Consider the following 17273-nt stretch of genomic DNA (forward strand, 5'->3'; position numbering starts at 1 on the left):
TACCTCTTTGGTAATCTTCCGATGTTGTTTCAAATCGTTAGTGAAGATTAGGATATCATCGAGGTAGACGATCACATGACCTTCCCGAATAAGATCATCTAAGATCTCATTCATCATGTGTTGGAAGGTGGCTGGTGCATTACAGAAACCGAAAAACATAACCGTAGCCTCGTATAAACCGCGATGCGTCACAAAAGCTGTTTTCCATTCATCACACTTACGGATGCGAACATTGTTGTATCCCCACCGGAGATCCAGCTTGGTGAATATTGACGCATTACTGAGCTGATCGATAAGCTCGCTTATTCGTGGAATAGGGAAGCGATTCTTCTTGGTTATAGCATTAAGTTTTCGGTAATCCTGTACCAGTCTTAGTGTGCCATCCTTCTTCTTGACAAAGAATACCGGGGCAGCAATAGGTGATTTCGATTTTCGAATGTAGCCTTTTGCTAGATTTTCGTCGATCCATGAATCTAGGGAATTTCTTTCCTCCGGATTCATAGGATAAAGTTTGCTTGGTCGTGGTAATTCATGTTCTTCTTCAAACTCGATTGCATGATCATAAGGCTTTCGAGTTGGCATCCTTTCAGACGCTTTCTTGGAGAAAACATCACCAAATGAATGTAGATAATCTGGTACTAGTTTTTTCCAAGATTCTACTTCATTAATAACCTGATCTTCTGGGCTGCCAGTGTTTGACTGGGGTGCCGCTTCTTTCAGGTCTTCTTCTGATTCAGCATAGCCACAATCTGCTATAGAAAGTATCATGCGGGTTATTTGTTCGGCTTCGGGATCGTCCATTTCGATCCACGAGATGATAGGATTTACTGCATCGATGTTGTGTCCATTAAACATTTTGTATGCAGTTGGCTCCTCATCTGCCACTTGCTGTGCTCGTTGCGAGATTTCTTCAGCTTCCTCTCTCGTAATGGCTTGTTGTTTTTTACGAAGCCTCTGGTGGTGACACGTACTCGGGCATCGTGAGTATTTCCATTCTCCAGCTTGCCAGTTGATTTCTGGGTTATGCTGACGTAAATATGACATCCCAATGATCATGTCTAGCTTCCTGATGTCCGTGACTAGCAGACGGTGGGTGGAACCATGATCTCCGACTTTGAGGTATGCTTTTACATAGTCAGTTATTTCACCATGTTTATTTTGGGATCCGTCAGCATTGTACACTTTGTATGTAGTGTTTAGCTTGGAGGTTGCAATTCGATTGTTCTTTACAAATCGCTTGCTGATGTACATGGAATATGCTCCTGAGTCGACTAGAGCTTCGGCGCTCGATTTTTTGCCGTACACCCATAATGTAACTGGTAAATAGAATGATGATAAATTTGGAGACGAATTCTTTATTGTTACATTATCATCCTCTGCGTTGCGACGATCTACAGAGGTGTCTGATTCGGGTGCTAAATGTACAGGTCTCATATAATGTTCTGGGGACTCTGACGAGCTGCCTACAGATCCCCTTTGAGAAAACCCTTCCGATCCTTCCTTGAAGAGCTTTCTCCCGCCTTCCTTGATGAACTGGATCCATTCGCCCTCAGGCGCCTGAGCCTTGAGAGGATCGTGGCGAAATCTTCGTCCAACTCAGATGCATCAGGCTTGCTTTCCGAGTGGATGCTGCGGTCGCTGATATGCGCAGCTGTCTCCTTCCCCTTCCCCTTAGTCTTAGAGGAAGAGCTCTTGTGCTTCTTGATGTCGGGGCCACTGTCCGTGTTCATTTCGCTATCGGATGAAGCAGAATCCGATGCTACTTGTCGCATCTTGGACGACTTGGATTTGTTCCTGGCGTCATCCTTTTTCTTCCCGTCCTTCTTCTTCGCGGCTGTCTCCTTCTCCTTCTCAATCTGCTTCTTGACATGGTCCAATTTGAAACAATCGGTGCAATACTTGCCGAAGTGTTTCGACGATTTGAAGAACGTTGGCTTGTTCTTTTTGCAGTTGGCGCAAACCAACTTGTCGTCCTGCACGCTTCGCGCTTTGCCCGATTTACTCTTTCCCTTCTTCCCGACTGCATCAACCTCCATAGCATTTGGATCCTTGGTTTCGGCCTTGGCATGGTGGCCTTCTCGTTGTAATGATGTAAATATTCGGAGTGCAAATGTAAGGAACTCGGTCCACTTCTTGGGCCAGTTGTCCTTTGTCGTGTCTGCCAGCATGAGCAGCCACGTTTTCTCCGGGATATGTTTCTTGATCTTTTCGATCAAATCTTGATCCGAGAAGCCTGTACCTGTTGCCTTTGGACGGAAGTCTTCTGCGAACTTCCGGAAGTCTCGATGATCCTTCTTGATGAAGGTTTCTAACTCCGTTCGCTTCTTGTCATCCTTGTCCAATGATTCGTATGCCGTGCGAAGTTCTGAAACGAACTCCGCCCAAGTTCCGGGTGCCTTGTTGTTTTCATTTATTTTGGTGATCCAATGCCGCATGTATTCGCGTGCTCCTCCTTTCAGGAGTAAGAGGGTAGACATAATTTTGGACTCGTCTTTGGTATGTCCGGTATATTTCAACCAGAGCATTACTTGTTCGAGCCAATCATCGAGATTGACTCCGTCCTTATTGCCACCATATTTTTCTGGTTGGTCAATTTTTACGCCTTTACCCTTGCGACCAAACGACGGCTCATCGTCGTCGTCCATGTCGTCGACATTGGTACTGCCTTGCCCTGCCTTTCTTCCCTGTGTAGATGCCCATGCGCGAAGTCGATCGTGTGATTTCTTCAGGTCTTCCATCCTGGTTTGGAGATCCTTGACCTCATCGTCAAATGCCACAAACGATTCGTTAGTGGTCTTGTTTTCCTCGAGTAAGGCTGATTGGGTTTTTTCCAAGTCTGCGATTCGAGACTCGGATTGTTGACGATGTTGGTCCAAGAAGACCGTCCGATTGTGAAACTCCGTGGTGTTACGTTCCATTGTATGTGCTTGGCGCTGGATAAGATTTTCGTAATGTGCCACCATTTGTTGACGCATCTCTTCCACCACGTTTGTGATGAGATCGACTACCCAATTCTTCACATTTTCGGGTATGTTCACATTTGGGGGCGCTGTGTCGGCAAGGGCTTGACGAATGATAGGATTCGGGGGTTGCAAAACAATATTAAGATGTGCGGGAAGCTCCGGAGATGGAGCACGAGAGAAGCTTGGATCATTGGGGGTGGGAGTCGTCATTTTTACAATTCTTCTTCTATCTCACGAAGATGTTCTTCGAACTCGGCGATATGCCTATTGGCGATCGTGGCCTGTCGGACAATTACTCATCCTGAGCGTTGGTTTCGCAGCAGACAAAGGTCTCGATGGATGACCTTGACGAAGGGTTGCCACAAAAACCTGGTCTTGTCCCTGACTGCGGGCCACTGATGGTTATGATGGATTTCGCAAATGCGCTCGACTTCTTTGAGCCAATCGACGAAGCTATTGTAAGCTTCGGTGAGACGGTCTTCGAGTTCCTCAGACCCGATAGGGATATAGCAGATATGAACTGCGACGTTCCTCCAATCAAATTCTGGATAGATTTGGAGGGCGTATATGTGATATACGTCGTGGTAGTCGATGTCGAACGTGTCCTCGTACGTAGCAAATGCTTCACCTGCTCTGTCTCGAAGAACACGTGGAATTGAATCCCAAAGATAATCGAAAGTGTGACCGATTGGATTTAACTGCTCGAAATTGTCAAGATTGTTCGAGTCGCCCGATGAAGACATATGCAAAGTAAATATTCGTATCTACAGCAAAGGTCGTCCTGTGACCTGTATTCCTAGACGATACTTCTGGATAATATCTCTGATTATCCAGCGAGCTTCTCCACCCTGACGCTTCCTTTCCTGGATGTAGTTGCAAAAGTCGCGAACCACGTGTTGGTGAACGAAGAAAAGCTGGAATTCCGCGATGTCGGTGCGGATGGATTCGAGCTTGAGTATGAGATGCTCGAGATCGAAGATGTCGTGGTCGTCAAGCTGACGACGGTATCGTTTAGTGAGTAGGATACGAATTTGTCGAAGGGTGCCTTCGACGCGCTGAGTCGAGATGATGGAGATGGTGAAAGGATAGATGAAATGAGACCTGGTAGCGGTCTCGACGTATGTCCCTTGATTGAGATCTGGATCAGATGGTCCTGCAGGTAGTCTCGGTCGCCTGACCGAGGGAGTCTGGATAATAGAAACGGAACTAGTGCCGCGAGGGGGCCGACCTCCCGTAGAAATGTGTCCTGGCCTTGGCAGGGGTCTTATGGGCCGCTGCTCGTAGAACTCTTCTGGAGTTCTTGCTTGAGGATGACGGATGACACCGTCAATGCTGCGCAATGCCTTGGTGCGGCTTACGCTGGTAGAGTCGGCGACTGACGGAACGTCAGGTGAAGATATGACACCGCTAACATGCGGGTGGACGTGCAAAGACGCAACACTGCGGCGAGTATGCTGGGCAGGCACTCGAGGCAGGTAAGATAAGCAGACTTATTCTTCTATCACAAACTTAGGACGCAGAGCGCTGACTAAGCCTATGACCTTATAATCAAACACTTACTGACTATTGTCAAAGTAAGGATGGACACAAAGATGATCAATGGTAAAGCAGCGACTTGCAAGTGGTCACTGGTGACACTATATGGATAGGCATAGCAGAGATGAGAATAAGTCTGGGGGACTTATGCGTCTCAGAGCTCTGGCTTATATACATGAGCGGAGGGACCCTTGGTACCCTGATACCCCAGAACTGCTAGCTAATGGACATTGTCTGATTGGTTACCACTACCTGTCAGACTACGTGTGTCATGTATGCCGAATCTCCGAACTACTTAGTAAGACCATGGGAATGGTATTGCCTGTAATGGCTACATCTCCGGTGGTGTGGTATCTATCTACCTCATGCATGTGAACTAATATCCCCTTAAGGACATATCTCCGGTGTCGTGTATCCCCTTCATTGGATTCTTCCGGAGTCCGACCGTGGCTTCTAGGTGGGATGATATTACTGTATAAGTTAGGCTTACCTAATACCAGCGCTACTTGTCACATGTGTGGATATCACGTGATATGTCACGTGACTAGACCTGGACCTTCAGGGCGCCTAGGACTGTTAGTACTTCGCGTACCGGTTCGTTCCTTTCTGAACAGCCTAGCGCTGATGTCAAATGATGTCTTGGTCACGTGCAGAGGTGAAAACGTGAAAATCTGTGACAGAAAGGCTACATGACGATGCAGAAATATACATGTGATTGCCGACTGGCATCGCTCTTGAGGGCCTGGTACCTGGACAAGTGCTTCATCTGCAGATATCGCTTTATGGATTGTGGCAATCTGGTCGTCGCTGGTACTCAAAGCTGCATGACATTCTTGAAAGCTTCAAGCTCATGCGACTTGAACACGATCATGCCGTCTTCTATCAGCATCATCCGAATGGTGAGATCTCCATCATTTTCCTGCACGTTGATGACATGACTATTGTCAGCTCGGTCCTGACAAATCTTCTGCAGTTGCAGAATATGATTAAGTCAAAATTGGAGATTACGGACAATGGTGAGCTCCATTGGCTCTTGGAGATTGAAATCAAGCGCAATTGGGAAAAATATACCATCGCGCTATCGCAGCGCACATATATTGAGTCAATTGTCACATGCTATGGTTTCGCTGATGCGAAGCTGCCCTCCCAACCCATGGATCCTCACGTCCATCTTTCCTTCGACCAATGCCTGGTCACCACGGAAGACTATGCTGCCATGCATGACAAGCCGTATCTGGAAGCTCTCAGAGCACTACAGTATGTCTCCGTGTCTACACGTCCTGATATTACCTTCGCAGTCAGTCAGCTTGCGCAGTTCAGCCAGAACCCAGGCATCACACACTGAAACGCACTCAAGCGCGTTTATCAATACCTCAAGGGAACAGCGGACCAGTGGCTGGTTCTTGGTGGATCCGAGGACAATGAGGTCATAGGCTATTTCAATGCAGATGGTATGAGCATGGAAGGATGCCACGCGATCTCGGGATACATTTTTATGCTGAACGGCAGTGCCGTCTCCTAGTCCTCAAAGCGCGCTTTGAGCAAGACCTTGTCACGCTTTCGACTACAGAGGCTGAGTATGTGGCTTTGACTCATGCTAGCAAAAAAGCCTTGTGGCTTCGCTCTTTCATCATAGAACTGTTCAGCGAACCTGAACGTCCCATCCCTTTGCGCTCCAACAACCAGTCCACCATCGCGCTATCAAAGGACGACCGATTCCATGCACGTACCAAGCACATCGATATCCGATTTCATTTCATTCGTTATTCCATTGCTGAAGGAAAGATTTCACTTACTTACTGTTCTACGGAAGACATGACCGCCGACATCCTTACGAAGGCACTCCCGTCGTTGAAGACCAAACACTTCGCTGTGTCCATGGGACTAGCGAAGGTTTGAGGGGAAGTGTTGCAATTTGTGATCTGCAGCTCGCCTTGGTACCTATAAGGTTATATTGTTTCCTAGTTTAGTATTTACTCACCCCACTCGATCTTGAGCTCCCCAATGCTCACTTCCCTTCAGACACTTGACAGTTAGCATATATATTTGCAGCGAGTACGTCGGATGCCCCAGAGGCTTTACCCTGGTGCAATCTGCATATGTGGTTTTACATATAGTTCTGCACCATACAGATGTACTTATGCTTAGCACAGTGACGCGATAGTACATGTCACTTTAGGTATGAATAAGAGGCTTTACCCTGGTGCAATCTGCTGATGCAATAGTATGTGTCACTTTAGCCCTCCGGTCTTTCCATGTCAAGTGGATGCAGGCGTACCAGCCACATTGATCCTTCGCAGTCATCTGTTGCACCTTCGCGCCGTAGCGCGTTAAGAATTTTGTAGTGGAATTAAAATTGCAGATGGTAGGGGGAGATGGAAATAAACATCACGACGAAACCATACATTAGTCAGAGAAAAAAAGATCTGGTACAATTACATGTAAATATTACATTCGACAATGGTGTATGAGAGAGTTGTTATGTAGTCTGAGAGGGTCATGATGTGTTAGTGTGGCAGAAAGAATGAAAGGACATCACTCACGATTTGGCAGAAGCATGTTTCTGATTCGGGCTATGGGCAGGACCGTCTTTGGTGTGCCGTTTGAGGGGAGAGGCAATAAGGCTAACAGGTTGGTCTATGATGTTCAATTCGACGATGTCTGCGCTAAAGGTCATCAAATTGTTAATTTTCCATCTGGAGATGGTGATGACGGCTTTGACAAGGGCGCCTTTCAACAATTCCTCGTACTTGTCAGGCTTGATAAGACCATCATGTCTGTCATAGGCGGGAAGCAGTCAGGGTCACCATATACCCAGTCGAGATAGTTTATCTCTGCTTGTGAGGGCGTCAGCAGTAGCGCATGGCCAGTTATTGATATTGAAATCTATAAGTGTTTGATTAATGTGAAATCATGATGCGAATATGAAAGGAGTCACCTTAATCGAACTGTCATTTGTCCTTTCGATCGACATGCTATGAAGAGTGTTTGTCGTTTAGTGATGTCACAATAACGTGTATGTGTGATGAGGAACAAACTTCGAATATTTTATGTCGAATTTTAATATGATCTTCGACATCGAGTAATTAGTCTGTACTATTAGGTGAGCGTGTGTACAATGTACATTCGACCACACGATGGAGATGTGCAACAGGAAGTATGGAAAATAGGAGTGCGAAGGAGAGCAGTAAGACATCGGATGTACGATTAGGCAGATGTGATGCGAAAGTGGCTGGACAATCGCCATCGATGACAAAAACAAATTAATGCAAATGATGACAAACAATGTCAAAGAACGTGACAAAAAACGTGTTACATTGTGGCCTGGGAGAGACCTTGCTGTCGCAAGGTAAATATGGTGCCATAATTGAAGGTGAGGGGAGAAGGTGGAACTCAGGAGGATGAAGGAGGAGTTGATCGAGAGGTGAGATACCGTTGGAGCTCTTCGTCAGAGAGTGGTTGGAAGGGAATGAAGGAACCCGCCTTAGCCAAGCGCGTCGCAATGACACTCTCAGCTTCTTTGAGAACCTGAATGGCCGACTGGTTGGACTGATCATCCCATCGATTTATCTTGTCGAGGTCACTCTGTGACAGCTCTTCTGGTGCCAGATTCCTGACACCATGCAACTTTGTCATCTCGTAAAGTTTATCCCTCAACCAGTCCATCAACCAGTACCCAATGCCTTCCCAAACCCGTTCATTCTCATCCTTAGCCCTCCATCTTCCCAAATTCGTGTTGAGAAAGGTGTTCTTGGAGTCTAGACAACGATTGTAATCGCCAGTATCCCATTTTGCCAAATTTGCACCTTGTTCATCGACGCCACGCAGCAGCTTATGGGGCAGGATCCAAAGGAATGATTCGAAATCGTGGCGGTACAAACGCACGATCTCTCCGCGGAAACATTCTCTTGAGAGGAGATCCATTGCCATGAAGGGGATGGCGCCAGTCTGTTCCTGCCCTGTCGCCTGGTTCTTACTGTCCAGGCGGATCCTAGCCAAATCGAAAACATTCAGAACACCTTTTCGACTGATGGGGTCATAGAGCAGGTTGTCAATACTGATGTCCGTGTGTTCAAAGCCCTTCATCCAGAGTGCGAAATGACCTGTTCGAGAGCGAATTAGACGACAAACCACTGGAGTAGCATGATACTCACATCGATAGCATTCCACCCATACACGGAGAAACTCCTCAGCGGGCAATCCCTCGATGGGTAACAGTTTCCGCATCAGCAGTAGGCGCATGCAACGTGAGTCACCGATAGCATCCCCATCAGTTCGCCTTTCTTTCTGAATGTCCTCGCCAATCGTTCCGGTGGAGTAACCCAAGTCGTACGAGGCAAGTACTGTGGGCAGATGTCCCTCTATGAGCGGGTCTCCTCGACCCAGTTCTACTGCGTGCTCCAAAACGACGGCCTCGCTCGTGAGAGTGACCTCCGGCCAGTATATCTTCATGACTGCATCTGCTTGGGTCGCCTTCTTCTGCGTGGCCTCAAAGTCCCTTGTTTCCGGACCGAAAGGGGGATATTGCGATTTAACAATTTTGTCAGGACGTGTAACAGTGGCCACTGTCTTGACATTCGTCTGATCTTCGCGATCTCCGAATACGACATCGAAGCCATGGGGTTTGCGACGAGGGTGGATCTCGTGAACCGTTTTGTCGTTCCTTGTATGTTCTCTTGTAGCCCTCCTCAAATGATACTGACGTCCATCCCTTCCCAGTGTGGCGTCAACACCCCATTCACGCAGACCCAAATGACGGAATGTGGCAATGAGAACAAGGAAACAGGGAAGGTCCTTGATGAAGTCGATACCGCTCGACTGGATTGTACCTTGTTGATCATACCACCATACCCATGCTAATTCGTCTGAAGCGTCGGAGTCAGCCTTCGTATATCATATCTCATGCAACAATGGAGAAAAGGTGCTTGCCAACGATGACAACATTAACTGCGCGCATTGCATAGCGCCTGGATAGCATTTCCGCTGCATACATGCCGGATTGTACGACAGCAGGACGACTTTCCTTCTCAAGTTCCTCAGGTATCATGTCGAGAGAGCGATGGCAGAGTTCCGACATCATTACGCCCGATGGTTCACCAGAAAGAAGTTTATCGTCGATGATCAGATATCAGGCCGCACATGATGCTATCGATGCAAGCGGAGAGGAGAAAATGATGTGCTGTATACCTCCTTCGGACGTCTTACGATGCCACAGGCGGCCACGAGGCCATTATGATCAGGCAATGATCCACAATTCTCTCCTGACTGACTGCGTCCACATCCTCATCCACGCACAGCCGAGATTGTAAGAAGTCAAGGGGAGGGGACTTTTGCCAACATTGCATGTAACCAGAAAACTGAACTCACAACGGTAGTCATCCACCATAATCCTCATCACCGTTTGAGAAAATGATCGTTCGAGCTCTGCGTAACGGACACGCTGGTGGGTGAATGCATTCGGTCGGACGCGCTCATGGCGTGTGCACACGCGATGTCCGCCTGGGCCACTGCTCGCGGACGCACCGGACTGTCTCACATCCCTCATACGCACTCACATGTGACAGAGCTACTGTACGAATACCAGCCGGAGCTCAAAAAACGACGCCGTCTGCGATTAGCAACCAATTCGATTCATCAGGTATGTTGTATGTCGTCTTTCGGAGCCAGTCCACCGAATAGTAGTATGTTTAATAATCCAAACATGTCTAGCGCACGTTATGTGTCTCTGCTGCAGCGTCACACCTGGTCGTACTGGCGTTTTCTAAACAAGACCTTGGCATTGCGGGCAGGCATATTAGCAGAACCGATGGCGAAATTCCGAGGACGGCCAGCATCGCCTGCCATCTTGACATCGTAATTGAGCATTATCCACGCCAGGGTGATCTTCATGACTGCGGAAGCGAAAAAGCGTCCGGGACTAATGTGGACAAAAATGAGCGAGTCGACACTACCGTCACATGGGAGCGGTATATACATACCAGGCATGTTTTCCATGCCCGAAGGCGATGTACTCGGGCGAAATGGCGACGAGCTGGTGCTTGACGTTCTCTCCCTCGCCGCTAGCACGCATATCTGCAAAGCGGAAAGGCCGGAAGGCTCCCGCGTTTTCGTATACCTCTTTATCGCGATGTGTAGCTGATGCTGTGGCAAAGACAAGAACGCCCTTAGGAACGTGTGTCCCATCGGAGAAGGTGACGTCCTGCACTGTCTTGCGGAAGATAGACACTGCGGATGATCAACTGGCATCAGAGATCGCTTGACATAGAATCAGAGAGGAAACACCTCACATGCAACTGGGTTATCCATCCTTTGCGACTCTTTGATGAAGCTGTCTAGTTTCCACATCTTGTGCAGCGCTTGTCTGTTCCAGCCTTCAGCTTTCACAATAGGCTCAATCTCTTCACGCAGGGGCTGCATGATTTCTGGATTAGAGGCCAGATAGTACAGCGCATGAGTAACGCTCTATAGCGAGCTGTGAGCGACTCTGATATACTCAATAGATATATCCTCACCATGCTAGTGGTGTGTAGTGCAGCAAAGTTCATGGATAATACCCCTTGGATCACTAGATCGACAGAGTGGCCTATTTTGTTTGCTTCCTCGATTAGGAACATCAAAGTGTCGTTCTGAGAGCCCATTGAGGTTACGTTTGAGCAGAGCACATGATCGCAGAAGCTCAGACTTACGGGTTTGTCAGCCCAATCGGGTCCGTACTGCCTCAGACCCTCCTGACGTTCCTCAATGATGCCCGTAAGGTACTTTGCGATGCGACGCTTGGCCCTCGGTGTCCATGGCAGCACGGATCCAACATATCTGGTCGTGACATAGGACATCAGTAACACGAAGAAATACTGATGAGCGACTGCAGGTAGCACTAACGGCTTCAGGAACTTTGGGAATAGGTCCATGACGAATTTCCCTGTCACAACCCCAACGGAGAAACCGGCCAGAGTGTCGAGGTATTCTGGTTCTCGGCCTGATCAAGAACTGTCTTTCAACATCGATGTAAAAGAGCAATTCACGTGCAACCTACAGACAGGAAGACCGACGAAAAGACGGTTGCTGGCACGTGCTATGATCCGAGTTATTGTAGGCGAAGCGGTGACCTCGAGCCATTCTGAAAGCGAGTTGGGATGATCACTTAGGTTACAAAGAGTTGAGATGATCTGGACTCACCATTGTCCTTCACAGGGATCAACTCCCCGAACGATGCAATCGCCTCATCCATCATCTCCGGTATCATCGCGCCCACTTTATGTGTAAGCGGCCCACGAATTGCCATAATTTCTATGGCACGTTCGAAAATCTCCTTCCCAATGGTGTAGCGGGCTTGTATCAGCTTCAAAGAGACGTCAGATAAACGTCATTTACAGAGGGAGACGTGATGAAGATGGCTTACATCGACCCCGGCTTCATGTGCAGACATGACGTTGTCAGGAAGCCGGCTCAATTCTCTGTTCATCGTGGCGCCACTGACTATCACGAGCCATTGATCCCACTGAGCGACTTTGAACACTTTATACTGCAAAGCCTCATCATTATGTGGACGTGGGCATCTTTTATAGCTGACATACCTTGCTGTATCCCTCCTCCATCATCCCTTGGGCATCCCGCAAAAACCTGTATGCTCCGATGTATGACAAGAGGGGAAAACTTGGGCCGACTGTGGGAATGGTGTGCATCTAGGCGTACAGAGTGGACGTCAGCAACTCTCGTCGAGACTCAGCGATGAATCTCCAGTACATACAGGATTGAACATCCAATGCAATACCATCGCGATGGGTATCGCGCAGATTAGCCCGTAGATTGTTTGAGGCGAAATGTCGAAGCCCATTCCGTTCGACGGTTGGCAAGTACACAGTTGCTGTGGATGGAGGTGCTACGGAGACCGTAGGGCAGATTTCTACGCATAAGTCGCACCATATTAAATAGTAGCCGCACAGAACGGCTCATCCCAAACCCAATCGCATGACTTGTGAACATCTCCGGCGACAGCGCGGCATTTCGATTTCGATGTGACAGATATGACCGCTTCCCATGAGGCGAGTGCCAGCGCGTCGTCTAGGCTGATCGAAGGTACGCTTCCCCGCTTTCACCCCGACAGCCCAGTTCGAGCTTGAAATAGGTTGGGCCAATCACCAGTCGATGGGAATCGTTGCATGATACATGCTTGATCCGCACGCATGGATGTCAGGACAATGCCAAGTGTACCGCACCATTCGTAACCGAGACCGGTTCAGCCTCCATGTATGCAGTGCGTGTTGGGGATTGAGTTTCGCCCGGGAGAGATGTGGCTAAGAGACCAAGTTCTGCTCAAATCCCTGCCGGGCCCAAAGATGCGGAGATATGCCAGCTCCTCCCATCCGCCCCTGGGAGTTTAGGTGGTTCCATCCTTCCTAGCTAGGGCACTTCCTTAGGCCCGATCATCGCGCGCTGGATCATGATGGCAACTCGTGGGGACCGAATACATAAGAGTGCTGAGTATGAAGTTTAGTGAATTGTGGCTGAATTGTGGCTGAGATGATAGATTGAGTATTGAAATATTGAATCCTCTCCTTCCCCCATGACCTCCCAGAGGCGGATTGGGAGGAGCCTGGAGATAGATTCCGATTTCACCTGATGCTTATTCCAAGCTAGTTTAAGTGGGAGTCCGACCTGTGGCCATTTGGCATCTGGTCGCATGTCCTCGTCAAATTGAGCATATATTGGATATCGTAAAACAGCGTATATTACCGAATAATTGTACAGCACAATGCAGCTCTGTAAGATCATTGGTGAACACTTGAAAACGTCGTGCGCTGTGCCCGCAACGGTCACAGTGAAGAGACCTGCGCAAAATGATGAAGTAATTGACCACCCACAATCAGATCTGGGAAGCCCAGAAACAGGATTTGGAGGTATAGACGGCTCAAAAAAGTATCAATGCGCGAGTCAGATGCATGACGTGCATTAGTATACCACCTATACCTCCAGTCAGCGGTTTTTGACATGCTGAGGGTTATAATAGCCTCCATAAATACCGTGAAGAAGACAGTGTCGTTCATTGCATAGTGTCGATGCCTATTGGTGATGGGCGCGACGTAGGACGACCGCTACACTATTTTGGTTATGTCGAGCTGAGAGATTTGACCCGAATACCAAGCGATTGCGATGTCGATGCCCTCGTCATCGGTCCCGGTCACTGTTCAGTGACTAGCGAGTGTCTGCAGACATACCAACCCTCGACGCGCTTGTGGCGTCGCGGTCCCTCCCACGTGGCTGACGCAGAGTCTGATCCCCAGGTGCGCGGCCACTACCCGGCCGCACGGTCGAGATTCGACATCTCCGGGCACTCTCACACCTACTGGCCTCTTGCGATACTTTGTTCATTGTCAGTTTTACCTTCCTCGGGGAGGCGGCATATGTACCCCAAAATTTCTGACTAACAGCGGCTTCCGCATCCGACATTCTTTCCAGCGCCCATCTCGAAGATTCGAACAATTGCGTGCAATACATGTGCGAGCACTTTTATGATGTAGATTACAGGGACATCAAACTCGCAACCGAGACGTCAAAAGTGACGACCCAGCTGCATCGATTACTTTTGTTACAGTAGAATATTAGAACGTCGCTCAATCATAAGTCAGATCTATCGGTCATAAAGAGTCGTGATTTTCACTTTTATCCTCACGCGAGCTTCAACAGGCCGCCCAAGAGCACACCCGTCGCGGTGACGCCGAAGCCCATCAGCCGCGAGGTGCCGGGACGACAGAGCTATTAGGCAGAGCTGGAGACGGAGGTGGAGGTAGAGCTGGAGGTGGAGGTGGAGGCCGAAGTGGAGGGGGAGCTCGAGGTGGAGCTGGAGGGGGAGCTAGAGGCGGAGCTGGAGCTGGACGCGGAGCTAGAGGCAGAGCTGGAAGCGGAGCTGGATGCAGAGCTGGAGGCGGAGCTGGATTTAGAACCGGAGGCGGAGCTCTTGGCAGAGAGTGACGCAGTCTGCGAGAAACCAATCGGGCCCGTCACGGATGCGGTTGCGTTCTGCGCAGCGGCGGATGTCGCAGACGCCGCACTGTGATGCAGGGTATCAGGGTCAGCCCGCAGTCGCAGCGCTACAGATAGAGCACAATACTCACGCAGAGCTGGCGATGGTCGCATTCTCCTTCGTGTTCAGGAGCACCTGATCAATGATATGCACGACACCGTTCCAGAGAAGCAGATCCGGCTGGATGATGTGCGCGGTCGTGTTGGCGGAGGTGACATACTGCCCCGTCGCGTTGATACTGAACGTTAAGTTCTCGCCGCCGGCGGACGTGTAGTTCGCGCCGACAAGCTGCGGAGAGTAAACCGAGGTCCCATTGATGAACTATTATGGAGGATGTCGATTGTCAATACACACGCGGGGAGGATGGACGGAAGGTGTACGCACGTGGTTATCTAAAATAATTTCGAGCAGCGTGGTGTTGTCCTCCAAGACCAACAACTGGCCCAACAGCTCCTCGATCGCACAGGTACTCGGTGCAAAGAGGGTGAAACCCCGTAGGTCGCTGATGATGTCAAATACCACTGTGTCGTTCTCCGAGCCCGTGGTCGAATTGTAGTACGGTATGCTGATGTTGCCAAGAGTGGAATTGAACCCCGTCAGCGATATGTTATCGTATAGTACAAGGTCTTCAAAAGTGCCGGGGTACTCGAGCACGGAAGTGACGGTGTAGACGGTAATATTGCCATAGGTCGTGACGTTGGTGACTTCCGTATTGTTACTGCAAGCGATGAGCATATGATATCTTTGGAAATCAGCAACGATGAACGTACTTCTGGTTCAGGACGTGGGTCTTGTTATCCAAAAACGTGGCCCATGCAACAACCTGACTCTTATTGCCCTCGAGGTGAACAAGGCTCGAGTCGTTGAGGAGGGTGCGGCCGAGCGTGATGTTGGGATAGGTCGTCTTCACGCCGCTGAAGTTTCCGGGCACGATATGGTACGAGAGCAGATCAGTTATGTTCGTGGTGGAATTCGAGGGGCCATTTGCCACTATAGCGGATATTCAAGACGAGCAGGAAGCGCAGACTGTGACAATCGACTTACGTGCAGTGTTGTTGGGCGCGAATAAAAGGAAGGGTTGGCCGCTCGAAATGGCAGCCAAGATGTCCCTCCCAGCAACAGTTGTGTTGAGCTCCTCGGTTGCAGAGGCGAATGACGTAAGATTAGCAGCGTCAAGAGCGTTCCGAAAGCCAGTAAGGAAGGTCGCGTTTTGCCCTAAGACGGCGGGCACGGTGGCCAATAGGGCCAATGGAAGGAGGGAGTACTTCATGTTCGTCGTCGCGCGTAGAAGGCGGGCGTAAATGGTTCGTGAAAAGGGGATGGCGGGACGTGCAGCTCCGGCGGAAGGGTTATATATGCACCAAGGGCTCTTCCGCCCTGTGGCCGGGCATCGAAAGGCTGGTCGCCTGAAGTGGCGCAGGGTGACCGCATCACAACGGTCATCACAATTGCCACAGCTCCGATGGTGAAATGGGCTGACGTCAACCATTCGGTGAGTTCACGCCGCTGGTCAAGACTTTCCGCCTTTCATCCGTTGGAAAGCCTGGACCGCTGTCAAGGCTCTCTTAAAGGAGTGAAATGACAGCCGTCCTTAGCACGCCAGCTGACCATACAATGGCCACTGCGCTTAGCAAAGCGGCATAACACCCATGGGCTGCTCGAGAGGGTCATATCACTGCCGAAGCGTGATAAATCCAGCGCAGGATCCACCGACGGGGATCGCTCACCGACAATCGACCAGCACGGAGCGGCCGAGACTTCTCGAGAGTGTCGATGAACTCTTCCAATCCGAGCCTGTTACGTGCGCGAAGGCCACGGTGACTAATTTTGCTGTGCCCCGACTGCCGACGTTCTCGGACTGGAGCCTCTCGTCATAATCACATGCACTCCTCGTTGGCGGTGGGTCCCGGACTCGCGGTGTAGATCTTGTGTGGCGGTGCAATCTACTGCACAGCACGGCGAGCAGAAGTTTAAACTGCGATACTTGCCTTAGTTCGGCTTAGCTGTCGTACATGCCGTTTTGAATGATATCGCCCGTATCTGCACGACTGACTCGGTGGCAGTCGGTGGCACTGAACGAGAGAGTATGGGTCCATGACGTTAGGCCCCACTTGGCTTGTGGGCAGCATGCAGTATAGGCCTGCTGCATCTCTAGACTGAGATGTGCAACTAGTTAGGTTCGCCTGCAGCTGCGTTGTAGAGAGTGGCTATTTCTGCTGGCAGATGAATGTTCTCATGTTCCACGTACAAGCGTTGGCTAGACTTACTATCGGCTGTCCCATATCTCCACTGAGCACTCTCTTCTACGTCGCACCTCCAGAAGAAAGGATTGCAAAGGCGATATTGGAATAAGCGTCGCCTAAGGTACAGCGCGACTCGAACGACTCGTTCGTGCGGTTCGCAGACATCGCTTGCTATGCGAAGTCGAAGCGCTCCCGCGGAAGCGGACATGCTGCATGAGTCATCCCAGGACTCAATCCAGCAGCATACGTGTGTACGTGCGCATGACCGTCGCTCGGAGGTTGCGGCGATACGACGCCGAAAGGAGAACGGTGGGAAGATGCCGAATCCAAATCAGGACAGCATGACTCGGTGTGAGCATTTCAGGCAACGCGGCGGACGCACGGCAGCGCCCAAATACCATATCTGGGCAGATCCCGACGCTCGACGGGCCGCCGCGTCGTCAAATTAGAATCCCGCTGCGCCCGCGTCGCACAACATATAAACCCGGTCAATCGCGTCCGTTCCCCATC

General features: G+C 49.8%; 3 protein-coding genes across 3 annotated transcripts; all 3 read right to left on the minus strand.

Annotated features, from left to right (window-relative positions):
* Positions 1 to 7590: 7590 nt before the first annotated feature.
* On the minus strand, positions 7591 to 9645 carry LAESUDRAFT_696214 (uncharacterized protein). The gene is made up of 3 exons (XM_040906264.1): positions 9429 to 9645; positions 8654 to 9364; positions 7591 to 8602 (listed from the first exon to the last, which is right to left on the minus strand). The coding sequence occupies exons 1-3, from the start codon at positions 9577 to 9579 to the stop codon at positions 7893 to 7895; spliced, it is 1572 nt and encodes a 523-aa protein (XP_040766617.1). The 5' UTR covers positions 9580 to 9645; the 3' UTR covers positions 7591 to 7892.
* A 590-nt stretch (positions 9646 to 10235) lies between these two features.
* On the minus strand, positions 10236 to 12181 carry LAESUDRAFT_648133 (cytochrome P450; the record flags this gene model as incomplete). Its single annotated transcript, XM_040904089.1, has 10 exons — positions 10236 to 10416; positions 10478 to 10724; positions 10787 to 10961; positions 11012 to 11125; positions 11186 to 11312; positions 11379 to 11475; positions 11533 to 11616; positions 11676 to 11838; positions 11899 to 12021; positions 12074 to 12181. The coding sequence occupies 10 exons, from the start codon at positions 12179 to 12181 to the stop codon at positions 10236 to 10238; spliced, it is 1419 nt and encodes a 472-aa protein (XP_040766618.1).
* Positions 12182 to 14255: 2074 nt separating this feature from the next.
* On the minus strand, positions 14256 to 15790 carry LAESUDRAFT_757061 (FAS1 domain-containing protein; the record flags this gene model as incomplete). Its single annotated transcript, XM_040912255.1, has 5 exons — positions 14256 to 14547; positions 14612 to 14841; positions 14905 to 15238; positions 15291 to 15510; positions 15565 to 15790. 5 exons carry the CDS (start codon positions 15788 to 15790, stop codon positions 14256 to 14258), a joined length of 1302 nt encoding a protein of 433 aa, XP_040766619.1.
* Between the last annotated feature and the right edge of the window lie 1483 nt (positions 15791 to 17273).

The sequence above is a fragment of the Laetiporus sulphureus genome (genome assembly GCF_001632365.1).
Source record: "Laetiporus sulphureus 93-53 unplaced genomic scaffold LAESUscaffold_9, whole genome shotgun sequence".
NCBI lineage: Eukaryota > Fungi > Basidiomycota > Agaricomycetes > Polyporales > Laetiporaceae > Laetiporus > Laetiporus sulphureus.